Raw genomic sequence first — 26,366 nt, 5'->3', positions numbered from 1 at the left:
ATCCGCCATTTTGACACGTCAAAGCAGAGTAAACAGGTGTATTTAATAACATGAATTATGGTCCTGTTACATTTAGGATTTAAGCGGGCCAGGGCGCTGATATAGTGCATTCTGAGCATGATTCTGAGTCAATAGAATGGCTGCGACATGGACGGACTACAATTCCATAAGATCCATGCAAACCGGATGGACCCTCAACTTCCGGCTCGTTGGATATGCGCGTGCGCGGCCTGAGAAGGCCCTTTTCCGTCTCTGAGAAGTGTGGTGCAGGACAGCAAACACAAGTGAGTGAAAAATCCACCGTTTTGTCCCTGAAATTTTCGCGAAAATGCTTCTTGGCGACTCAAATTGCGTGTCTTGTTATGTAGTTTGTTACGAACTAACAGCAATTCGTTATTTATTTAGATACATTATGGTTTAACGCATCGAAATGCACAAGAAGCCTCTGAGGAGGAGAGCGCTAGCCTGTGTGGCTAGCGCATGTTAGCTTCCGCTTGGAGATCACACCGTTCATGGATTCCTCCGATTTAGGCTTTTATTAAACAATGGACATATGCGCATTCTTCATTAACTAACTTTAATTTGACATCGGACGTGGCTTATTGCCGTTAGCAAGCAATGTGCTGGCCGGTGGAAGCTAGTGAATGTTAGCACTAGCTATCCTACACGCGTAGCTAGTTAACGTAACGCTATGCAGGCTTCTGTTTGGGCCTAGCCTTGCATCGCAAAGTACATGTTATCAGGGGTCCCTTAATGGAGCCTTTTTATCCTGCTATTTAGCGAGCTACCTTTCCTATGATTGCTTTGTGTTCTGTGAGTTGGCTAAACTAGCTTGTGAATTAGCTGGGGCAGTCTGGCAGTCGAGCTAGCCAACATTACCCCGCATTAAACCTGCCAATGGGGCTGCCTTCCTGGCTCAATACCTTTGCCAGTCTGTATGATTAACACTTCAGATTAACATTTCAGATTAAATGTATTTTTAGAAATTATTTGTAACATTTCCTGACGCAAATTTCCCGTTCCCTCCCAGAATGACCGAGTCGTGGGAGACTGCCCCAGCAGTGGCCGAGAGCCCAGAGATCAAGCTGTTTGGGAAATGGAGCACCGATGATGTCCAGATCAATGACATCTCCCTGCAGGTAAGGACAGACGGTCATCCATAGATGGTGTGTAGTGAAAATCTACATGTAACGTCAATCATCCTTTTTCTTACAAAATGGTCAGATTAATTGCTTGTGCATGTAAGCGAGGCTAGAGTCACGCCTGTACACTCCCATTGTAACTGGTGTGCTAGAGTGCTCGCAGAGGAAACTTCTTTGCATATTCATTGGCTGTAGTCTCTCGTGGCCCAGCCAATCACCAGCTCAGAAACAATTGGAATAACGGTGTTCTGTCTATTGAACCCTTCATTCATGAAGTGTATTCACCAAACCAATGGAGAATTGATGGCACTTTCCCCATTCATCCAGGATTACATTGCAGTGAAAGAGAAGTACGCCAAGTACCTGCCACACTCTGGAGGCCGCTACGCCGCAAAGCGTTTCCGCAAGGCCCAGTGTCCCATCGTGGAGCGTCTCACCAACTCCATGATGATGCATGGCCGCAACAACGGCAAGAAGCTGATGACCTGTCGCATCGTCAAGCATGCCTTCGAGATCATCCACCTGCTGACTGGAGAGGTGTGTAGCATGAGCCTCTCGCTGATGGTAGTCGTGATGGGAGTGACTTGCAAACTTCTAAAAGCCCTGAAAAGTGGCAGTTGTCAGGGTTTCCCGAACACTATGTAGACTGTGGGTGTTTGGAGAGATGTTCCTCGATGGAAGAAAGGAACCTCCCTTGCGGCACCTATTCTTGCGAGACCTGAGAGTCCCTGAGAGTCCATGTGAGTATCTTCTGTTTAACAGACTGCCCCCTCTCTCCTGCTCCCAGAACCCTCTGCAGGTGCTGGTCAACGCCATCATCAACAGCGGACCCCGTGAGGACTCCACCCGTATCGGTCGCGCCGGTACCGTGAGGAGGCAGGCTGTGGACGTGTCTCCCCTGCGTAGAGTCAACCAGGTAACGGCAGCCCGTTAAACGGCTACACACACCTGGCTCTTCTCTACCTGGGCATGCGGTCTAGATTTGCAGCCTTTAGTAAAAGCATGTTCCTGTGGGTATTGTCAAGCATAATTTGGTTCATATCGGTTCTGAACTGACCATAAATGCCCAGATGTCTGTAGTTTTGTGTGCGTGTAATGTGTATGCAAGCGAGGCTAGAGTCACGCCTTGACAGATCCCTGTTGGCCTGGTGTGCTAGAGTGCTCGCAGAGTAACCGTCTTTGCTTATTCATTGGCTGTAGTCTCTCTCGTGACCCAGCCAATCACCAACTCAGACACATCGGTTCTTCGTTACGCAAAACGTTTCGTTCCTTGTCATAATGGCACCATGATTGTTTCGTTCTAGAACATCTGGTTCTTAACTTCTACTGACATCTGTATTCTTTTCTTAGGCCATCTGGCTGCTGTGCACAGGAGCGAGAGAAGCAGCGTTCAGGAACATCAAGACCATTGCCGAGTGCCTGGCTGATGAGCTGATCAATGCAGCAAAGGTGAGACCTGGGCTAAAAGGAAGTGTAATGTATTTTGACCATTGAAAAGAGAATTCACTCAAACTTCATAGTTGGCTACTAGACATTAGTGACAATGAAGAACACATCTTTCATCCAGGCCATCCTCTTTTGTTTACTGACTGTGGTCATCATGCTATATTTCTGGGTTTCTAATTTATCTTTTGTCTGTTGCTCTTCAGGGTTCATCCAACTCCTATGCCATCAAGAAGAAGGACGAGTTGGAGAGAGTGGCCAAGTCCAACCGTTAATGTGTCGTCGCTTTCTAAAAAAAAACCGAATAAATAAATTTGAATCTTCCTTTTGTGTCCTTTTCCAATTTTCCATTTTTCTGATGAGTTATGATAGTCTGAGACACTGGCTCACTGTTGAAGGAAGACACTGGCTCACTGTTGAAGACAAGTGGTTCCCTTTTACTATTTGGATTTCCATCTACTCCATACATACACAAAAGTTGAAGTATGACAATGTACATACAAATAGCGTTCACTTGTTTGACTTCTGCATCTCCACATGTGGTCGTTAGGAACCAGAAGAACACACAATGTTGAATATTGTGACTAACGTGAGGTTTGTGAATAACATTGCAGTAATGGTGTGAAAGAGCACTGCAATGGACACTGCTCAAACATGAATGGAACACTTGCATCCAAGCCCTTAATGAGTTAATGATTTGTTTCCATTGATCGTTCTTACATTGTTCTTGACGAATTACACAATGTAATCAATGGAATGGCACAATGTAACCCAAAAGATTTTCAACTGGAATATTTTGTTTGAGATCTGTGATTTTTAAGTGTTCCCTTAATTTCTTTGAGCAGTGTAGTTCTGTGCAAACCATTTATCCACCAGAGCTCAAAGGTACATGGTTTCAGTTTGTGTTGACAGTGCCAGGATGTGAACTTAAACTTATGATAGGTTGTTCGCATATGCAATTTATTTGATGCCTTAGGAGGTAATGGCTTAGAAAATGTGATTGTGTGAGATGGCAAATACAAGGCTGGCCTCTGAATTATCACTCTGCATTATCAAACAGGCCACTAGGAGGCAGTCTGACTTCAACAGGAGCTACCAGACTGCAGCACGTGGAACCTCCATAGTTGACAAATGTTCATGATATGTGAACATTGCTCTGTCCACATTTATGCGTCTAGTATGTAGTGTGGACAAAAACGGAGAGCTCAAAAGTTTGGCTTCCTGTTGATGAGGAGGCAGAAGGAGGACAGCGACGCTCCCAGCTTGAAGGCCTCACTGCAGGCCGTGGGGAGGAGGGTGTAGTCCGTCAGCTTCTGGAAGGCCTGGAGAGAGGGGGAGGAAAAGGGGAGTGGGTATGCTTCCTCACTGCCCATTTGTCACCCAAGGTATTACGGTAACAGCTGTTGGCCAGGCTTTTTATGCTGAAAATGGCTGTTCTGTATTTTATGACACCATTTCAACACTCACCACTATATCAGCCGTGTAGACCTAATTTTTTTTATTTTTTTTAAAGACATGTAGGATTAATGTGTTTGTTTTCTGCTATTTTATGATGCGACCGATAGCAGCAGTATCCACTCACAGGAACGCTTTCAGGGCACTCCTCAGTGGGGGGGTGGAGCAGATAGTCCAGTTTCGACGGGCCCCGGATGTACACACAGTTGGCTGCCGAAGCCTCTGGGACGGTAAGCACTTCATAGTGGTGATCAGTAAGCTGCTCCATCATCTATGGAACACACACACACACACACACACACACACACACACACACACACACACACACACACACACACAGTATAACATGATTAGAGAGACAACAGCAGCAGCCAGAGTCTGCAGATCGCATTAGGAGCCCTGTGGGAACCCAGTCTGAGATGGAAAAGAGCCAAATACCTCCAGTTGTGTGGAACGCACAGACCCGGCTAATGTGGTTCTAATGGTGCTCTGCACACTCACAGAAGAGTTCACTAAAGCCTGATGAGGCCAGAGGTATCAATCATCTGCGGATACTGTGTGCATGTCGGGGACAGCTGTCTGGTCAGTAGAATTGGGTCTTAATGGGAGTGTCTGAAAGACAGACACACACTCACCCGTAGCGTCTTCTTGGCCCCATCAGTGTTGCTGATGATGATGGTGTCAGGGCCTCCCATGGAGCAAATGTTCTTCAGACGAGCGCCTCCACACACTGGCACAGTGGACACGGCAAAGTCCTGGAGGAGGAGGGAGACGGTGGTTAGGGCAGGAGCTGGTAGCTACTCAAGGAGATGGGGGCAACACATTTATTTTTATTGTATTTTTGCTGTATAGAATTGATAGAGGCCAAAAGGCCTAAGAAGCAGTTAAAATAAATGTTGAGAGTTGCTTGTGTGTGTGCGTGTTTGTGCGCGCAGGTGCAAACAGCGATAGGTCACACAGAAAGTACAACATAGATAGGACCAAGCAATATAATAAGGTTAGGGAAGATGTAGCAGACAGGAAGCAACGTTTGAGGCTACAGAAGATTTTAATGAGCAGAAGGGCAGAGTTGGTAATGCGCCCAGAACTATGTGAATCGAATGGGGCGGTTCTTCACCAAGATAAGACAATGCATGAGCTCACACTTGTTTATTATAAAGGAAACTCTCTGAATGTATCTTTGTATTTTGACCTCTCTGGGGGTTACACTACATGCAAGCTTGCAATAAATCTGATCAAAAGAGCGTTATGGTGCGTTCGTTTGTGGTCGGAGGTGGCAAGTCGCAAGTGGCAAAATACCTACCTCCAACCTGTGTGCATTCGAGCTATATACCATTATATCACAGTTACCTAGTTATATCTAGTGCATTCGAGCAAATGGGGGCTGAGAAACATATCCGAATTTGCGACGAGGAAGTGCGAGTTCATGCAATGTTTTATTTAATCATTCCTAGTAGCAAGTCGCAATTTGCCACCTCCAAGTTATAAACGAACGCACCATTAGTCTCCGGGACGATTTTGTCACAGACTAGACGAATCAAACCTAGAGGAACATTTTGAGGTCCAGAATGTATCTTCTTCACTACAGCGGAGGCCCGATGGTGTATACGGAGTAATGAGCAGCATTAATTAGCTAATATTACTGATCTTTATGTAATAGAGTGGCAGGAAATGTTGTGAGTAGGGCAAGGGCATGTAACATACTGGAATACTGCAAGTTAAACCAATACTTTTGTAGTGCGAGCAGACAGCAGACTCATACTACACGTGGGTTTTGCATGCCACGCCCCGCGTGACACCGAATATCCAAATGCAACAGGTTACAGCCCTGAACTGCTTCTGATACTCAAACAACACATCAGAAACTGGACCGCCGGCTGAAATTTCACATCCTGTCCTCAGCTGTAGGGAGTACAAAGGTTGAAGCGAATAAAAGCTCCTCTCATTCATTCCCTCGTGTCCACCGCTTATCTCCCTATCGCTCCCTTTCATCAACAAGTATCCATCACACAGACACGCACACCTGTACAAGAGTGAACTCTACACACACAGGCCAGAAATGCACTTAGAGGGAAGCGGTAATCAGCACTTCTGGATGGGGCTGGTGTTGGCGGGGGGGGGTGTCAAACCTTCCTGAATGATCTCCATCACTGACCAATCACACGTCGCCATTGATCTTCCTTGTGTCGGGAGAAATAAAGCCCACGGTGCATCATCACAACCACCACCTGCTCACCCCTGGCTGCAACATATGGACCCTCTGGATGGAAGCTGACCCTCAGGCACAGACAGAACCAGATGACCGTCGCTGAATCCTGACTGTGAAATCACCCTCAGTCAGGTGGACTGTTTTTTTTTTTTTTAAATAACCGTTAGTGTGAGATGAACAACGCTGGACTATGAATCAGTGTTATACGAATCAGTGTGATATGAATCAGTGATATGGAATATAGATAATTGTGAGCAGGAATATAGATAATTGTCTCTGGCATTGTCATTTTACCCCTGGATAAGATTCTGATTTTAATGCATGTTTCCCAGCAATGGTAGGAGTCAGACAGAGCTCGACAGACAGACAGACAGACAGACAGACAGACAGACAGAGCTCGACAGACAGACAGACAGACAGACACAGCCGATGCTCACCCTGAAGGTGTCGGCCAGCACCTCGGCTCCTCGGTGGTTGGTGTGGGAGGAGATGCCCACAAAGAACTCCCTCCCGGTGAAGAGGACGTCGCTGCCCTCCAGAGTGGCCCCCCCGGAACCCCCCTCCTCGCCCCCCATCTCCACCACCGTCAGGTTGAGCTCCGACATCACCCTCCTCACTGCCTCTGCCTGGCGGGGCGCACACACACACACACAGACACACACACACAGCGTGGGGAGATGAGAGACTGGGGGTTGGAGTCATAGATGTACAAGCACTGTATAAATCGGTGTGCTCTTTACATAGTTGCAGTGATGTTGGAAATATACAATCGCTCCTTTTTTCAGATACATCTTTCATCAGAATTCCTATAAATTCAGGAGTCAGATCTTTCTGTAAGCTTTACAAAGTCAGACTGATTTAATGTACCGTGCGCTATTGTAAATCAATGCTGAATACAGCTCTTCTAATGCACATGGATGAAATGTAATCCGCCGCGCTGGAATAAGCTCAAAAGTAACGTGAGATGAGGGGGTCGACTTTCACCGCCGCTTTATATATGTCCGTCTCCGTGTGGCCTACCTCTCGGCGTCTCAGCTGCGCGAAGGGCCTGGTGATGAGCGCCGTGTCTCCCTGGATCACGGCCACGTCCTCCAGCCTCCAGCTCTCCGGCAGCTCGGGGTCCGGGGGGATCTCGATCAGCTGCAGCCCCACCTTCTGCCGCAGCGCCCCCGTCAGCACGCCGAACTGCCGCTGCGCCTTGGCCAGGTCCACGCCGTTCTCCCCGCCGTCACACCCGTCCGACGCCTTCCCAAAGGTCTCGGGGATGCCCCGCACGACGGCGTGAGTGAAGCGGCCGTAAGGGCACACGCCGGCCATGGTGTGTGTGTGTGTGTGTCTGTTAATGTGTATGAGGAGGCGTGAAACCCTGTCTTGGAACAATAATGTTCTGCCACCCCCAGACAGTGTATTCGGCCACTAGATGAATGGGAGGGAGTGGAAAATGCTGGTGTGTGTGTGTGTGTGTGTGTTCCCAAACCGCTTGAGAGACAGAGGGGTGTGATCGCGAGTTTTAAAGGGATGTGATTGAGCGAGGCAGCAACTCTATAGGAAGCCTCTTGTCCAGGTTGATAATTTACTCAGGAACACTCTTCACTCTGGTGATCAGCAGCTACTTCACTGCACCCGTCCAGACCCAGAGACGTGGAGCTACACTCGGATTAGTCCCCTGGGGAGAGAAAGATGGACAACGTTCTTTAGGGTTGTTATAGCTGAATGGTATGGAGCTTGTTTGTAAATATTCAGTCAGTCGTTGCTGAGCCAGAGAGCTCCTGTAATCAGTTGCTTCAGCTCCACTGCATAGCTCTGACAGCAGTTTAACTGATGTAGGTCTACTACTATAGGCTATGTGATGCGTTGTAATTTTGGAAAGTAGGCTGTAGGAGTTTGAGAGAAAAAAACAGCTCATACACATTCATCCCCATCTTTCCATGTTAGCCTACTGGCCTAATTTCACAATTCACGAAACTATGGCAGTGTTTTAAATCATCAACCAAAATTAGACATAAGTGTTGAGAATAGACAGATCTTTGTTCAAGGACACATTGTTTGTGAGCCTCGGTCTATTGGCCTTGCAAAGACATTCGCTACAGTTGCAACACTTGTAATCTTCCTTTGGTGAATCTCTGTCGCAGTCTAGACTACTTTTAAATAAAAACACTATAGTATACATTTTGCTGACCCCTCCCGCTAAGTGTATCGAATTGCTTTATGTTACTTGATCGACAAAATAATTTAGGTAACACAATCACCATCCCTTAAATCCACGTTTGAGTCAACCACTCAGTAGCCATTCAGATAAACAATAGCTCATACTTCTAAACATAGCATGAAATTCGCAAGAGTTCACTGCCAATGTATTCCACAAATCTCATTTTGGTGAGGATGTTCTAAATATGTATGCAGCGATTGTTAATGTTTTTGTCTACCTGTTCTCCTCCGCGTGTCCCCGTTGATCTCCTCTTCTCTTCCTCCTATTTCCAAACCATCTCCCGTTATTTTGTTCTCTATCTCTCTCACCCCTCTCACCCGGCGCCCTTCTCGGCCTATCATCCCTACTTCCCCTCCCCATCCCCCACACCACACGCCTGTCCGGATACTCTCTCTCTCTCTCTCTCTCCCGGATACTCTCTCTCTCTCTCTCTCTCTCTCTTTCCAACCCAACTGCTATCACCAAAATGTAGCTCTTACCTTGTAAGACTGAGCAAATTCGATAGTTGAAGCAAACGATTCGAACTTTTACAACCCAAAAAGTAAGATGACAGCTATTTCCAAAACAATGTTTTCTTGTTGCGTCTTTCACTGTAGAATTCGGGTCACTGGCACTTTCAAGTGGTCCTCAAAACATTTGAGGAACTCTACATTTTCCCCTGATCCATTGTTTCTAAGTGTGCCACACCCCCGCTTCTTTTCTCTCGCCTTTCTCTGCCGTTGTATCCGCCCATATAAAGTTGGACCGTATGCATCAGTTCACCTCTGCAATGTTATATCCAACGAAAAATCAAAACAGATGGTTACCACTGATATTTTCGTCAGTGCAATTTGATTTTTTATTAGAATCAGCTATGTGTTTGCGCGTGAATACCATAACCATTAGGGATGCGTCGTTGGCTTTTGTCTGTCTAACTGCTTGGGCGAACACTAATCCTGGCTTTTCCACAAATGTAGGTCGCATGATATTTAACTCGCAAGGGCATGTATTGTGAAAAAGTATAGCCTATCCCCATCTACCTTAATTCTAAGAGTTTCCCTATATATAAAAAATATCTAATGTATCAAACTTCTGCTGAATGTGATGAGTCAAGCTCTTAGCCTTAATAATGGGGAAACATTATTTAAACACGAATGACAGATTGTGTGTGTGTGTGGCCTTGTGTGCAACTCAACTCACAGGGCAGTACAATGTTTCCTTCTAGTGACAGGTGTGTGTTACTGCACTTCAGAGCAGGAATACAGAGTTGTAGTCAGAGAGAGAGAGAGGAGCTCCCTCTCTCTGAGGGGGGGGGGGGGGGGGGTAAGAGAGGAAGGGGAGACAGAGAAGAGTGGATACAGGAAGAGGGTAGGAGGGAAAGAGATTGGGAGAGAGGGGACAGTGTGTGTGTGTGCCCGCGAGCGCGTGCACGCGTGTGTGTGGGAGAGAAAGATAGAGGACCCAGACAGGATTAAAAATACCATCTGTTCACCCAGCTCCAGACTGCCACTAAACATCCCTGTCGGACTTAAATTATTAGCTACGTGGAGGAGTAGCTTTGCACTGCAGCAGACCAGCACACATCTCTATCTGCATCACACCTTCCCCTCCTCTTCTTTCTCTTTTCCCACCTTTTCTTCCTTCTCCTCCTCCTCCTCCTCCCCCACCATCCCTGCAGTCTGTGTCCGTCTGGGTCTCCTCCATGTCTGTCCATGGTCCTCTGGGGTCTCAAGCTGACTGAGGGTGGTGTTGATAATCACTGGTAAACAGTTTATCCAGCCTGACTCCACCCTCGTCACAAGACCGCTGTCACTTGACCGTCCTCCCTACCTACCTCTCGTCTCTCATTAGAGAGCAATGGATAATGCAGTTTCTCTCTCTTTCTCTCTCTCTCTCTCTCTCTCTCCTTTCCATCTCTCGCCCTCTATGCTCTCTATACTCTGTCCGTCTAATGCATCAGCTTTATGCAAAATCTGACACTATATGGAGTCCATCACAACAGTTCACAGTTGGTTACACTTGGAGCTGCACATAAAAGCAATGATGTGGAATATTCAACTACTCATGTTGACACACTACCAAAGAAGGGACAGGCCACAATTATATCTCCCATGATTTGGATTTAACTGTTTTTTTGCTGTTGTTCTTTCTCGAAACAGGCTTGCCCCCCTTTCTGTAAATTTCTCCATTTAGACACATTAAATGGTCTGGAGACGTCAAATACATTGTTAACCTCCAAATGAAATTAAGAGCGTTTAGGGTGGAGCCTTGAGACCAGCAGTCTGACCAAGAAAGGCAGATAGAAACAGAAAGAGTGAAAGGGACATGGAGTAGGTGATAGACTGATACAACTGTCAAGAAACATTTGGGCAGTTATTGGATTATCAACGATTTGGGCAGTCATTGAATTATCAGCCTGAGGAGGTATACTGAGGGAGGGGTAGAGAAGGAGAGAAGTTGGGTGAAAGACTCAGAGTTCAACTTGGAGAGAAGGAGGAAGGGTTAGTTAAAAGAGAAATTGGACAAATTCCAGAGGAAAAGATTCCAATCAACAGCAGGAGAGAAAACTTCAGGTGTCAGATACGCTCGCGGCCCAAAGACGGAGAGAGGAGTTTTAAATCTTTTCACAGGGATCAACTTCGAAGGACCACTATGAGGAACATGACTCGTCCACAACTCTTCCTCCTTCTTCTGTGCTGTCTTCCCTTGGCAGGTATGTACTGTGGTTGAAGGCAAGCAGGAGAAGATCTAAACGGAGTTGTTGCGTCAATAGGGGACAATCAATGTACTGGGTTACAGGGTTAAATCACGGTTTCAAGACTTTTTCCTCCCTTTCAACCTCAGTTTTGTATTCCCTCTCTGAGCAGCATGTGATACGTCATTGGCTCCCATTCATACATGTTGCATTGAGAGCTCAACGAACATGAGCCGGTTTTGTACATATGACAAACAAACATCCTTGAATCCTTGTTGTTTCTTCTTTGAATCTGTATCACGACTGACGTGCGTTGTTTCTCTGTTTCCCCAGCCACTCTGACCTGCTATACATGTGTGTTTCCTGCTCTCACTCCTCTGGACTGCCTGAAGTTCCCTCAGGAATGTCCAGCTGGACAGCTTTGCCTTTCTAGCACTGCGGTGGGGACCCGAGGTGAGGGAGGACAAACACATTCTGTGTGTGTGTGTGTGTGTGTGTGTGTGTGTAAGAGAGAAGTGACAGAGAGAGAGGGAGGGAGGCACTTTTGTGAAGGTAACGGGAATGGACACTTAGGTAGGTGTAAGAGAATACGTGTGTTGGGACACTGAGTGTCAGTTGAATAGAACAATATAACTGCTGTTGAAATGACGAGCCATTTTTCTGAAGTTGAATAAAGTAATGTTTAGTGTTTTATGACCCACATTACACCTACAGCCCCTTTCTTCCTACTGTAGTTGTGTATAATACACAGGACAAAAGACTTGTTTAATAGGCCAAGTGTCAGAATCATTTTCTCATCAAACCAATTGTTAACTCACTAATGCCTATGATTCCATCAAATTATCTCTAAAAATAGATCTGTGCTCAGTGTCCTTCAAAGACTGTGAAGAAAACACGCTCTGTTTTCCTCTTACACGCCTTGCATCTTATTTCCTTATTATTCATCATGCTGTATTGGCATGGTCTAGCATCTCAGGTTAAATATGATAGACAAATTTGACTGGTTTATATACTTGATTAACAGCAATAGGCCAGTAGAGTGATTAAGGAAGTCGCCCAAGTCTACAGTATGTGGAGTGGCCTCCCAGTGTCTCACTCAGCAGTTCCCTCAGTGCTTATGAATATCCTCAACTGTCACGTGTCCCCTCTCTCTCTGCAGGCGCCCTGCGCATGGTCCTGTATGAGAAGAGCTGTGCCATCCCCTCCCAGTGCGGCCGGAGTGGAGAGAAGCAGGCGGCCGGCATGCACTTCAACTTTACCAGCGAGTGCTGCGACACCGACCTGTGCAACGGAGCCGCGCCCGCTGCTGCCCTCAGCTGGAGGAGAGCAGCACTCTGCCTCCTGCCAGCTCTGTATCTCATTCTGGGGTGACAGGCGGGAGACACACCCACGCACTGTAGCTTAACACTGTTGTATCTAACAGGCACCTCATAGGCCAAGACGTCCTCTCACTGTACCTACATGCAAGTTATGAGTTCTACTAACCACAAAAATATGTCAGCATCAACATGACCTATACACACTTACAGTATGCAGGCACTCGCACTGCCGTGCATCCGTAACAGTGAGTGTATGCGTGTGTCCCCTTGTTCTTAAAAGGCTTACACACACACACACACATGCTGTTTCCATGACAAAGACCACATGCTGACTAGTGTATCACGTGCTGTTCAAATCTACCATATTGCTAATCACTGTTCAAAGAAATGTTAACAATATGGCTTTTTAACATTTAATTGCTTCTCAATGGTGCTACAGTACATTTGAAGGAGGTGGTTTCAAAGTTATAGTTATATTTTGACCTAACTGTATTAAGATTTGTTGAAAGATGAGACACAATTGTGTTTTTATTTTTTACTTTTTGTTTCTTTATTAAAATATCAAGAAGACTGTGCCTTTAGAGGATGATTAAATACATACAAAAGACATAAAAATACAATTCCGTCTAAATGTAAGTTTGATTGTGGTCGATATAGTGATCTTATAGCCTAATGTTGCATTGATTCAATGTCCATCCTGGCCCTAAGTGCAACTGCCTTCGTCTAAAACGTAAGATGGCAGAAAGGGCTGAAATTTGTGGAAGCCTAAGAAAATGGAGAAATGGGCAGGCAAAAGGTGAGTATGAAGAGATGAAGGAGAGGAGAGGGCATGGAGAGAAAAGTAGCGAGCTACACCCTGGCAGAGGGAGAGAATACACGCACTATCTTAAAGAAAAAGACTGTCCCTGATCTCATCTACTTTTACAGTAAAAAAAATAACTGTTAGACATTTCAGTACTCCAAGTACTAAAATAAAACAGTTTTTAAATTATACAGACTTGGTCCCTTTAAACAAATTATGGCAAAAGCCATAACAGCAACTAGAGATACATGCCCTGAAAAGTTGGTCCAGTTGTACACAAACACAGTAACAATAACAGTAAATATTCGAGTTATTTACTAACAACATCATTTAAAACGTGCTGGATTATATGGAGAGCTCTAACTTAATTTATCTTTATTAAAAACTATGGTAGAGAAATAACACGGCAGTGTTATTGATGACTGATTTATGATGCGAAGTGACAATGATGTGAACTAAATGAACCAATGCAAGTTTGTCCGCTTCAATAATAAAAAAGCACTTGGGTGAAACTATCCAAACACTTACTCTCATTGCAAATAGTATGAAAAAAGAACTTTAAGGAACATTTCTTGAATACTTTCAGGTCTTTCCCAAGGACACTGACTTCAAATGTGTGCAACACCTGTGCTGGTAAGGAAGTGAAAAAGACTTTGTTGTCAAACCCCCACACTTCAATACCTACAATTCTTTTCAGGAGTTTGATTCCTTCATGTTTAATTAGTATGCATTCATCCCGATATATACAATTAATTATATGCCAATTCACTGCTTTAGGCTTTATAGAGTCTGTGCATCTAAATTCCTTTTTTTATGATTTAAGAATATATTTCAGAGTCAAGTACTTCTTAATAAGCTAAAGCTTACACAAAATAGCAAAAATAACCACATTACTTTACTACCAGGAGTAACTGAAATTACCCTGAGTCCTTTCATTACAAATCCTTCACTTACAAGGATGCAGGTCAATTAAATTGGCAAAGTAACCTCACAATGGGTGAAAATAAGATTGAAAATCTTGATTATCCTTCGCTTCAGTATAAAGACACATAAGGGGAAGCTGAGGTCTGTTGAAACCATTTCCTGTCTCAGAGCTGCACCACCCCACAGTCCACCCCGACCAACGTTCAGGACTGAGGTTAGCTTTCCATTCCGTCAGCCCAGCTCTGGCCATTAATTAACATAGGACCACCAAAAAACCATTCAACACCAGCTCTGAAGTGCAACTTCCCGGTAAAATGGTGCCTTCGTGATCCACTCTGTAAAAGGCTTTGTTCTCTCAGTATCTCAGAGCCTGGAGATATGTAATGCATCTGTAATTATAGATACCTCAGAAAAGACTTCCAGTAAGAAGCTAGTTACCACAACTTGGTAGTATAAAATGCATACAATGTACATGCTGTAACCGAAGGACATGGCACATGACTAGAACTAGAACAATAATTTGCCTCAGTTCGACTCAGGGTTACTGAGTATGAAACAGCTTATGAAATGTTTCCAACTTTTGAGATCCTGTGGCACAATCAAGGCTGTAGTTTTAAACTGTGTGTGTATGAATGTGTGCATTGTGCATACTCCCACGTGCACAGTGTGTGTGTGCTTGTGTGTGTGTGCTCATGTGTGTGTGTGTGTGTGTTTGGAAGCATTGTTCCACTGGTGTCTGTGTTCCTGCAGTAGTATGACTAACAGAGCCTCCTTCCACCCGCCTACTTGAGCACTTTAGCCACGGCGGAGTAGGCGATGTGGATCTCTGAGTCGTTGGGGCAGGTGGAGGAGAACTCTTCGCGGGCGTACGCCGCATCCAGGTACCTCCACAGGTTGGCCAAGGAGCGAGGGATGGAGAAGCCACGGTATTTCAAACACACCACCTGTTAGAGAAGAGAGGGGGAGGAGAAGAGGGGGAAGAGAGATAGAGAGAGAGAAAATACAACCACAATGGATCAGCTCTTACTGTTTGAACTTGAATGTGTCATGTAGTCACCTTTCCTGTGTGTGCCCACTACGGCCAAATCCTTATCACCCGTGACCTATTTTATACCCATCACAATGTTACATAGAGGGCTCAAAACAAAAGCTTACCTTGACAATGTTCAGCTTAGGCAGCAGGTTGCAGTCTGCCAGAGTAAGCTCCTGCCCGTCCAGGAAAGGGCGAGAGGAGGACGTGACATCATCGGCGCTATTCTCGTCAATCTCGTCAGGAAGTGGAGAGCCGAGGTAGTCGTCTAGCTTCTTTAGGGCCTTCAGCAAGCCTTTCTCTAGATCTGAACATGAGGTGACAAACACACACACACGCATATGCACACACACATGCAGACATAAGACATTTTTAAGAGGAAATAAAGCTTTGAAATATTCTTTTGACTTCACAAGAGTGGATAACACATTATCAGAGTGTACCTTTCAGAGTCATTAAGTTGCTGAATACACAAGACAACAGGCCAACCAGTTTGTGACAAAGAGAGCAGCTGAAGGTATAATAGCATTAACAAAGACACTCCCTGCTTTGTTCTTTGTCTTTTTTTTTTTTTTTTTTTAAATCAGGGCTAGATCTTCTGAGATTTTTGGTGCCTTGTGACACGTCATTCTGTTGGCACAACAGAGATCCACACCATCTGTCCTGGAGAGATCTAACTTACTGTCATTGAGCTGGGGGTTGGAGTTCTTGACGTAGGCTGAGAACTTGGAGAACACATCCACGCCTGCTGTGTTCGACTCAGGGTTCCTGGAGGCCAGGCGAGGGTACCTAAGGTGGAGGATGGTGTGTGACTGTTAGTACTGATTTTGCACTTTGGTGTTCAGTGACTTAGATATCTATCTTGCAGTGTTATAGTAAGGAGTCATAATATATCACAAAGCAAGTATATTTACTAAACTGAACAAAATGAACACAGATTGCATGGTGAGTATGGAGAGTGGAGTGTAAAGGGATGGATGAATAGATGGATGGATGGATGGATGGATGGATGGATGGATGGATGGATGGATGGATGGATGGATGGATGGATGGATGGATGGATGGATGGAGTGGTTACTTCGGAGGGGACAGGTTCTCCTCCAGGAACTCCTCTATCTTGTTGGTGTCGGTCTTCACCTCTGTCCCGTACAGAAGGAAGGGAGGTTGAGCACCAGGAGCCAGATCTTTCAGGATGTCCGGTTTCCTGCAGAGAGAGAGAGAGAGAGAGAGAGAGAGAGAAGGATTGCAAACAAGAGAACGGGAGAGATGGGCGTTATGTTTAGAAGAAGCAGGTGATTCACTTGTTCACAGGTGAGTCAGACATTTTACCAGTCTACGGCACAACCATATAAAAGCCATAAAAAACACTCAAGTCAGGTGTGATAACAACAATGTACGACAGGCAGAGTAACTGTAAAGTCGTAGAGTCAGACTCTCCTGTGATCAAGTGAATGGTCTTGTTCTTCTAAACATAACAAGAAGGGCTTCTGACAATGACAGGAAGTAAGGGAGCAAGAGAGAGGTCCCAGCGGAGGCTTATAATCAGGCCTTTAGACCGGCTGGACAATGCCAAAACGTACACGCGCACTGACGGCACACAAATGGCTGAAACATTATAAATACTGAATGCTGCTGAAATTCACCTGCAAGGATATATACAGACCTCTTCATATCCACGGTGGTGACGTTGAAGGTGACTCCCTTCAGCCAGAGCACCATGAAGAGGCGCTGGGAGAAGGGACAGTTACCGATGCTCTGGCCATCGCTGCCTGCCTGGAGAGCAGAGCAGAGGTGCCTTGTGAATGCAGTCACAGTATGAGCCTCTGTCCCAGTAAGAGGAACTGAAACTGAAACATGGTTTAGGTGAGGTCTGTTGCCTTCCCATAGGCCTAGCAGATAAAAAAGAATAAATAAATACAACATTGAAAAACGTATATTCTTCCTTTACACAACTAGGCTACTGTAGCCTATATGATTAACTGACTGATACTAGCTTACTCTTCAATCTTTCATGGCCATTGGCCAATACCATTTAAATGAAATCATTTCAGTCTCATTTTGTATATTTATGATGGATCATTGTATGATAGACTGGCAATCTGCTACACTAAACCAACGCCCCAAAACATAATTTCTATTTCAGGAGGTGGAATCCTTTTTCCAAACACAAGCCTACAATACCGTTTGTGAGGAGGAGGGAGGCCTTGAAAACTAAGACCATGGGCAGGAAATCAGCATGTTGAGACGTTACAACGCCATCTTTCATAGACAAAAAGGGCTTGTCTAGGCAGTCTACAGGTTCTCACAGAGAAATCATTATGGAAAGTTCCGGATCATGCTGGAGGAAAAAAAGGTACACAGACTATTTGGAATCATTTTACGCCCTTAAGAAAAAGGCTTAGGTTGGTCTGGCCAGTGTACTAGGTCTATGTGCATGTAATTAAACTAGTCCAGTTCAGCGACTGATCCGGTTACCCAACTGCAAAGGCAGGCGACAGTCTGACAATAAGTGACAATGAACAGGCTCAGTAGGCTACGGTAGACGAATATGAAAATGAATAGGGTCATAGAATTAGGCCTGCAGTGACATTCGGGTCCTCAAACAAGTGGCGCGAGTTTGGCAGCCAGCCTCTGATACGTTATCAGTCAGATGTGTGGGTAGCCTAAATAGCCTATTCTAAAAGCCTTTCTTCTCAGTTTGGGATAATCTTGTAATGGAAAACGTCACCACCGATTAATGTCACAAATTGTTGCCAAAGGTAGATACGAGGTAAATGGCTACAAAAGCTTACCTTCACGAAAAGTTCAACCTGAGGTTGATTTACGTCACTCATCTTTGCTGCAAGTCTTGTCACAAGAAGATCTAAAATCGAGTTCGAAAATGATTAATCTACAGGTAGCCTAATCAAAGGAAAGAATATGAAATGCATATGATTTTAAATATTTTCGAAGGCAGAGTCAACGCCTTGACAGCAGCCGAAGATCTTCCGCTAGCCTATAGCAATAGGCAACTGTAGCGAAACAAGAAAAGCATCAAACTCCGATGGTCTTTCGACAGAACGTCGAAGATGGCAACTTTGATTGCGACAATAAAAACATTATTCAACGAAACAAAATGTATCTTGTCCGTTACCTACCTCGTTCACGTGCTGAAACTTGGAGTGCCTAGTTCGTTTCCCCACCCCGAAGCCTACACGCACGCACGCACGCACACACACAAATTCATTCCTCCATTTCCTGGCGGCGGTGCAGGGTTGTCAGTATGGGCCAGCAGACTGGAACAACAAGTAATGTTCAGAACTCCTTTCAATGGCGTGAAGAAAGACAGCGATTGTATGAACGATGGGGACTCGAGAGGGAGCGTAGTGGATGTGTGACACAATTTAGCGGACAAACACACGCGTTTAGTCCTACTATCCGCATAGTCAAGTGAACGAAAAGCCTAGAAGTAGCCTAATGTAATGTAATTAAATTGGATGATGAAACACAGTAATTCGGGTTCTTTTCAGGTGCCACGGGTTTTGCCCTACCAATGCAATTAATAGCCCTCATGTGCATTTATATTGGACCAGTTTAAGATATGATTCAATGGTAACTTGTTATTGGATGAACATTTACCTCGATGCATGTTTATAGAGTAGGCTAAACACAAGAGGTAGTCAGGCTAACCAACGCAGGGCTCTAATGCTAATCCCTGAGAATTCAACAGTTTGAGGCCCAGTCCTACTCATCCCTCTTAGACACACTAGGTGGCGTCATTAGCTTGTGAGTGAACTGCAGGCAGTGCTTGGAGAGAAATTCCAACTCAAACTAATTAAGGGCCATGACTCTATGCTACTGTCGTTCAGTTCGATGTCTTCACTTGCTGGCTCTGTCTAGATGACTGCACGTTTTGTTTTACTCTGAAGTTATGAAATTAACACACACACACACACTGCTGCACCTTGATGCGAATAGGTGAATGCATAAGGTGAATAGCCTACTAATAATCAAAAATATATCTTTGTTTCAAACTGTTTCCCTTTCAATTCTCTTTACCGCACAATAATATCCTTTACAGTGTACACACCGTTAGGGCATGTTCCATGTTTAGAGATTTAGAGACTGGCAGCCTTGTCTGAATAAACAAAGCAGTGTTTGTATAACTTGATATCACACAATGAGTAATGGAAGTTTGCATGTGTACCCTAGGCCTACTTTATTTCAATGTCAAACAAGGCACTTATGGTGCTGCTCCTGGTGGAGAGGAGGAGTACTTTCAGCCACAGGCTCATCCCACCCACGTGCAATACAGAGCGGTTCAGGCACTCCTTTGTGTCAGACTGTATAACAGTGCCTTTGTGGATGTGTGGATGTGTGCATGTATGTATGTATGTATGTATGTATGTATGTATTTATGCATTGTATGTATATATTTCTAGTCGTTTAATTTAATCTATTATGTATATTCTCTATGTACTGTATATTCTTTATTCTGCTTTACTTTTTCCCCACTGCTGCTGTACTTTTCCACTGCTGAAACACCCAATTCCACCCCACAGGGATTATTTAAGTATCTATCTATTGTATCTACTATCTATTGTATCTACTTCCTACACACATCATGTTAGGTTGGTCTGGCCAGTGGACAGAAGTGATTTGTCAAAAATCATTGTGGCATCCGTCGATGGAAGATGTGGAACATTCAAAGCGGAGTGAAACCAGTTAGAACAGGACAAGATCAGAATACTGGGTTCTACGCTTTGGGTGCTAGAAATGCACTGAACAAATTTGATTTATTATTATAATAAGAACAGAATCGGATCAGAATAAGACCACTGTCATAATTCTGATCAGAACAGTATCATCATCAGAACAGTATCACTATCAGAACAGTATCACCATCAGAGTCAGAATCAGATCAGTCTAAAACCCCCAGCTCCCCCACACAGAGGCCAGCAGCACGGCGCCAAGGGCTGCAACCATGGAGACGTGGGCAGAGCTGGCGCTGTTACAAAGGTCCGTCTGGCAGCATTTGAAGCTGCTTGTGACGCCCGCTCCCAAGATGGTAGCCGTGATGGTCTTGCCACACAGGTCTGAATCCAGGCAGCCGCGGGTGTGGAGGGTCACAACCCCTGTGGCGTTGAATTCTGGAGCATAATGGAAGGAAGAACATTAACTCCAGGGGAATCTGATTTAATAAGGTGTCAGGTGCTTGAAGTGTGTGCTATGTCTACTTCTGTGTGATGAAATGTATGCTTTTGTGCATTGGGGCTGTTGAGAAGTTTCCAGTGTAATGGTTCACTCACGCGCTTCGCCAGTGTAGCAGTTCAGAGTAGAGTTGTCACACACTTGGTCTGTGGGAAAAAAACACCTCTCAAATATACCCAGACTGCACTGCCTACAGGTCAGGGACTGGGCTGGGAGACAGACAAACAGACAGACGGGGGGACAGGTGAAGACGGACGTATACTTACACCTGTATGCAGATAGGAGAAGAAGGAACAGGAGAATCAGGGCGATTCTGTACATCTGCTGATAGTCCTGTTCTTAATCTGAAGTGCAATTGGGCGACATGTTAGAAGAGAACTTGACTCACCACCTCCCTGAGATGGGCATGAAAAACAATGTATCTGAAACCCTTTAGGCTTTCTGCATATGTTTCTACGTGGCACATCATTATACTGTGCTTGTGCTGTATATCTAGATTATATAGGCATCTTCACTTGTCTCTCTCATTAACAAACAATTAGCTCTTCTAGTTCTTACAGTATATAGTTGTGAAAAGAGTATCCATTAGCGACTATAAAGCTGCCACAGGAGACTCAGTTAGCCTCTCAATCAGAGTCTTTAGTTAAACTTCAGAGACTGATCTGAATCACAGGCCAGACTGAAACAATGGAGAAGCACCTCGGGTGCTTGTTGAGTTGGTGATGCTCTAAAGGCATTGTCCAGTACATTGTCCAGGTGGTCTACATGTATTAGATTATCTGAATTTCAAATATGAATCCATATGTGGTTCCAAGATTTAGTCTCTCTTGATGTTCTATTGAAATGCAACCTGTGACACATTTGGGTCTCAATTTCCTCACCTCACTAATAAGCCTGGAAATAGAAAGATGTCTCAAAGTCGACTTGAAGTGGTGTATATGAAGTGTAATCTCCTTTGCTTCCAGTTTATAATTACTGAAAGTACAAAAAAAAAAAAGACGGAAGTACAGCCCTATGGTTAGATGATACCCATATGACTCACCTGCTGCTGTGAAAGACACCAGGATAATCACTCCTTTCCAAATACTATTCATTTTCTTCTTTTCAGAGGACAAAAGTGACTATCAACAAGAGTGAATCCACCTAATTTAACTGCTCTAAGTGGTGAGAGTAAGCTGTGAAGAGGGATGACAGCAGATGTCTGAGGAGTTCACAGAGAGATAAGAGGAGGGAGGGACAAGTGGAGAGGAGAATGCGGGAGAGCGAGTTCCTCAGTAGTCGTCCAGGAAGCTCGAAAAGAAAGTCACCTGAGAAAAACCCAAGGCCTAGAGGCTTAACCCCGCAAAATCCCCCCAAAAAACGATTTAACCCCAAAAAATCCTGATTTTAAAAATCCAGAAAAAAACTGAAATCATAAAAGATCCCGCAAAATTCAGAGAAATCCCTACGAGTCCCTAAAGCCAGAGGGACTAAAAACCCCCAAATCCTGACTTAACCCCTTAAAAATCCCAACCCTAGGGATTTAACCCCGGAAAAAACGAAATCCCGCAAAATCCCGCAAAATCACACCGCGTGCGGCGAGAAAATTTGCGCCACCCAGTTCGCCCAATCTCGCCGCGGGATCAATGGGTTGCCGCGCGAATCCGCCGCAAAAAGTTAAAAAAAATTTAACTTCTGCGAATGTTGCCGCGTGGCGAGTCCTGACCGCAACGTGGCGAATCCTGCCCGCCGCGCCGCCGAGTTCGGCGATTCACGCCACCCGCCGCCAAGTTCACGCAAATTGTATTGACTTTCTATGTAAACTCGCCGCTCCGCAGGAAAAATTCGCGCCAACTGTAAGGACTTTGACCACTGGTCCCATCTTCCCCTGGAGAGTTATTACAGTATAGTGAAAATGACTGTTCTCCCAAAATGTTTATTTCTGTTTCAGTGTATCCCCATAGTCATAACCAAGGCCTTTTTCAAGCGATTAGATAGTGAAATCTTACGCTTCATCTGGAACAAGAAGCCTCCGAGGATAAGAAAAGGCTTCCTCCAGCGGCGGTGGACTGGGGCTGCCAAATTTCCAGCTCTACTATTGGGCCTGCAATATTCAAGCCCTGTCCTTCTGGAATAAGACTGGAAACCGATTACCGGCCTGCCTGGTTGCAGATTGAAGAGGCCTCATGCCATCCCACCTCTCTGGGTGCATTTTGTTCTCCTCTCTCCCCATTTCCCAGTACTATGCCCGGACCAACCCTGTGATAACACAATCGTTACGTATCAGGTCCAAGATGAGAATGCACTTTGGTTGGCAGGGACGTTCCCTCCTTGCTCCCCTGTCCCCAAATCATCATTTCCTCCCATCTATACAAAGTAATGTTTTTCAGCTATGGGCCCTATGGCATCGCTAGAATGAAGGACTTGTACAGAAATGATACATTCCCCACTTTTAATTTGCCTAATTCCCATCTCTTTGGCTATTTTCAGGTCCGTAGCTACATGAGTTCCAATATGCCCAACGTCCCCCGAGCCCCCATGGCTTCCCAATTAGACCCCTTATTTTCTGTGGACCCCTCCTTCAGGGGTGTGATATCGTTTTTGTATAGTTATCCATCAGAGCAGTCAGATTTGTCCTTAAATCACCCGAAGGCTGCTTGGGAGGATGATTTGGGGTTTGTTTTGACAGAGGAGCAGTGGAGGGACGCCCAGGAAGGTGTACATACTGCATCCATATGTGCCAGACACGGTCTTGTTCAGTTTAAGGTGTTACATCTTATCCATCTATCTAAGGTCAGATTATCGAAGATTTACCCTAATGTTGACCCTCTATGTGACCATTGCAAAATTCACCCCGCCACATTGGCATGTTCTGGTTGTGCCCTAAATTATCCCTATTCTGGAGTTCACTGTTTAAAATGCTATCAGATATTTTGGGGCACGAGCTGGATCCAGATCCGACTTTGGTGTTATTCCCCTTTATTTTTCTTAAAAATCCAATAAAGATATTTGTAAAAATAAAATAAAAAACCTAAATCCCCCATATCTTAGAGTCCCTAAAACCTGTAGATTAGGCTGCATAGATTCAGAGCCGGTGCCACCCACACACAGACCACACGCTACAGGTAAGACTCCTCCAGCTGCTGGAGGATGGGGGGAGGGCAATGTGACATACAGATGACATTTTTATGTAGACAAATCATAAAAATAAAAAAACAACTCTTAACACGGCTTGTGAATTATGACTCACCTCATGGTGATGTCATAATACAGTACAGCTCCGCCAAGGGAGCGCTCTTAGTGTTGCGGTTAGAGAGCCGGAGTTGGAAGTGGGAGGTTGTTGGTTCCATCCCTGCTTGGTGCGAGTTATCTACCCCCCATGTTAGCTACACTGGTGTTAGAAGTGAGATGGCAGTCATGGGGCCATCGAAGAGGCATCTGAGGATGTTTTTTTGTATATATAGAAATGTTCTCACCTTGAAGTTAAGTTGTTGCTATCTCCCATGATCACCAAATCTCCCAGTGCCATCGTATGAAGAAGAGCAAGTGCATCAATAGCTTTACTCAACCTTGGCCTACTACAGGGACACTGAGGCACACTTTTTGCTTTCACTTTAATTCTTCGCTCACAGTCATCCATCCATCCATCTTCATCCGCTTATCCGGGGTCGGGTCGCGGAGGCAGCAGCTCCAGCAGGGGGCCCAGTGCGGAGATGTAGTCCCGCCACCTAGTCCTGGGTCTACCCCGCGGCCCCCCGCGGCTCACAGTCATTATTTTCCATATTCAATTAAATAATAGATTATTGTGCACACATGTCTAATCTTAATATTTTACTTCTTACTTTAATATAGAGATATACATGTAAATGGTTAAGTACAGAATGTGCATTTGTGACAAGTTGCCCCATCACAGGGTAAGCAGTCACAGGGTTAATTGTCACATTATATTTTTCAACAAATAAAAACATGTATAAAATTGTTTCCCCACACTTATTTCTGTAGTTAAATGTCTGATTTATTTACACAGATGTGTCAATATCAGTGTCAGTGCATGAAAAAATAGGAACCACCCATGTAATAAATGAACAAATAAATAAATAGTCTTCCCTTGGCAAGACAGATTTAATAAATAGCTCGGGAGGTAGAGCAGGCAGCTGGGGACTGCAAGGTGAATTGTGTATTGTCCTTGAGCGAGACACTGAACCCCAAAATCGCTCACGTGCGGCACGGTTGAACAGTACCTACAGTAATACTGTTGCCTCACAGCAAGAAGCTCTCCGGGCCTTTCTTTTCTGTGCGGAGTTTGGATGTTCTCCCCATGTTCTCAAGGGTTTCCTTCCAAAGCCAAACCCAATATGAACAAGATGCAGAAAAGCAGATGATGTTCAGCTCCCACTTGATGTCCCGGAGATGATGGTGCCCAGGAAGCGGAAGGAGTCAACAGAGTCCACTGGGGAGTCATTCAGAGTGATTGATCTTCCGGCTCGAGCCTGTAGAGCCTGCCTCCTACTTCCGCTTGCTTTATTTACATCGATGGAAGAAAACATGGACATACCTGAAGAAATATTTCAAGAAGTCATGGAAGAGGTTCCAGGTTGTTTTGGCCGCACCAGGACAGCAGCTAATCAATCTCCCACCTGTAGGCGGACTCATCGCCTCCGATGAGGGCGGTGTCGTCTGCAAACTTCAGGAGCTTGGCAGACTGGTGGCTGGATTTGCAGCTGTTTGTGTACATGGAGAAGAGTAGAGGGGAAAGGACGCAGCCTTGGGGGGAGCCTGTGCTGATGGCCCTGGCTTAGGCACCTACAGAGTCCAGGTGCTGGAGATGTATGGCCATGTTTACTGCATCGTCCACTGACCTGTTGGTTTCACTGACATATACTGCATGTCAAGATGACTTCAGAAGATTGAGTTGCACATGCAAATGTTTTATTTATTTGACATAGCGACCTCTGGTGTTGGAGATATAACCAGTTTGACATCTTACCTGTGTGATAAGATGGCCTGCTCTCCCCTAAAGCCTCCTACAGGCTTACATAAACTAATAAGATTGCAAAAATCTCACGGTCTGATTGATTATAGGTTGTTGTAATCATAGGAAGTTTGTCTACAATGTTAAAGTAGAGTACGAGGTATTCAGAATAACAAGTACACATGTAAACATGTTGTCCCCCACCCATTATGCATGTTCTCTTGTGGTAACAAGCCTCCTGCCTCCATGTAGTGGGAAAACAAGTCCATGTACCAGGAATATGGTCTTCAGCTCAGTATAATGACTAAACACCTCAGGCTCTGCTCTCTGCAAGTAGAAAGTACATGGTTTCTAGAGTAAACTTGTCTCAGACTATACTGAGACACCAAGCATAGTTTTTGATGTAAAAATAAAAATGTCCTTGTCAATGTAAAAATGCATTGAAACGGGGCGGCTGTGGCTCAGTCTTAGAGCATGTCGTCCAATGATTGTAGGGCTGGTGGTTCGAATCCCACCTCCTCCTGTCCATATGTCGAAGTGTCCTTGGGCACTGAACCTCAAATTGCTCCCAATGAGCAGGCTAGCACCTTGCATGGCAGCTGCCATCATTGGTGTGTGGGTGAATGAGAGGCCATTGCTGCTTTGAATAAAAGCACTATACGTGCAGTCCATTTACCAAAAGGTGCCCCTTTTGTGTTGGATTCTGGTACTACAGGGTGACTAACTGACTCATTCTCTCTGACTAACTCATTCTCACACTCTCTGACGATGTGACTCTAGCTATCTTAAAGCCCCTCCCCCTTATGCTGTCGCCGGGTGGGCGACAATGACACAATAACACAGGCTACTATCTGTTGCTCTACACTGTCTGTTTTATACTTAATTTAAATATGGTAAGTCTATTGAGACATAGGTCTCTTTTACAAAGACTCCCTGTGAACAACAAAAAACAACAACAATAGAGACATGCAATGAACACCACTATGAAACCAAATTATAATAAATACACTGAACAGTG

The 26,366-nt window shown here is 44.9% G+C and overlaps 4 protein-coding genes across 4 annotated transcripts; 2 read left to right on the top strand and 2 right to left on the bottom strand.

Annotated features, from left to right (window-relative positions):
- The first annotated feature begins 229 nt into the window (after positions 1-229).
- Positions 230-2,909, top strand: rps5 (ribosomal protein S5). The gene is made up of 6 exons (XM_084454795.1): positions 230-284; positions 1,031-1,139; positions 1,470-1,679; positions 1,930-2,058; positions 2,493-2,591; positions 2,792-2,909. The coding sequence occupies exons 2-6, from the start codon at positions 1,032-1,034 to the stop codon at positions 2,858-2,860; spliced, it is 615 nt and encodes a 204-aa protein (XP_084310921.1). The 5' UTR covers positions 230-284; position 1,031; the 3' UTR covers positions 2,861-2,909.
- An 881-nt stretch (positions 2,910-3,790) lies between these two features.
- ddah2 (DDAH family member 2, ADMA-independent) lies at positions 3,791-7,566 on the bottom strand (the record flags this gene model as incomplete). Its single annotated transcript, XM_084454791.1, has 5 exons — positions 3,791-3,907; positions 4,168-4,311; positions 4,676-4,795; positions 6,687-6,875; positions 7,270-7,566. The coding sequence occupies 5 exons, from the start codon at positions 7,564-7,566 to the stop codon at positions 3,791-3,793; spliced, it is 867 nt and encodes a 288-aa protein (XP_084310917.1).
- A 3,532-nt stretch (positions 7,567-11,098) lies between these two features.
- Positions 11,099-12,503, top strand: LOC311323374 (uncharacterized protein; the record flags this gene model as incomplete). Its single annotated transcript, XM_084455577.1, has 3 exons — positions 11,099-11,150; positions 11,466-11,585; positions 12,292-12,503. 3 exons carry the CDS (start codon positions 11,099-11,101, stop codon positions 12,501-12,503), a joined length of 384 nt encoding a protein of 127 aa, XP_084311703.1.
- A 599-nt stretch (positions 12,504-13,102) lies between these two features.
- clic1 (chloride intracellular channel 1) lies at positions 13,103-18,430 on the bottom strand. The gene is made up of 7 exons (XM_084454792.1): positions 18,345-18,430; positions 18,000-18,070; positions 16,871-16,980; positions 16,286-16,411; positions 15,890-15,996; positions 15,333-15,514; positions 13,103-15,121 (listed from the first exon to the last, which is right to left on the bottom strand). Exons 2-7 carry the CDS (start codon positions 18,039-18,041, stop codon positions 14,960-14,962), a joined length of 729 nt encoding a protein of 242 aa, XP_084310918.1. The 5' UTR covers positions 18,042-18,070; positions 18,345-18,430; the 3' UTR covers positions 13,103-14,959.
- Positions 18,431-26,366: the final 7,936 nt, after the last annotated feature.

Source organism: Borostomias antarcticus (assembly GCF_949987555.1).
Source record: "Borostomias antarcticus genome assembly, chromosome: 21".
Classification (NCBI taxonomy): domain Eukaryota; kingdom Metazoa; phylum Chordata; class Actinopteri; order Stomiiformes; family Stomiidae; genus Borostomias; species Borostomias antarcticus.
Note: the sequence above shows the minus strand (reverse complement) of the source record. Positions and strands in the feature narration are given on the sequence as shown.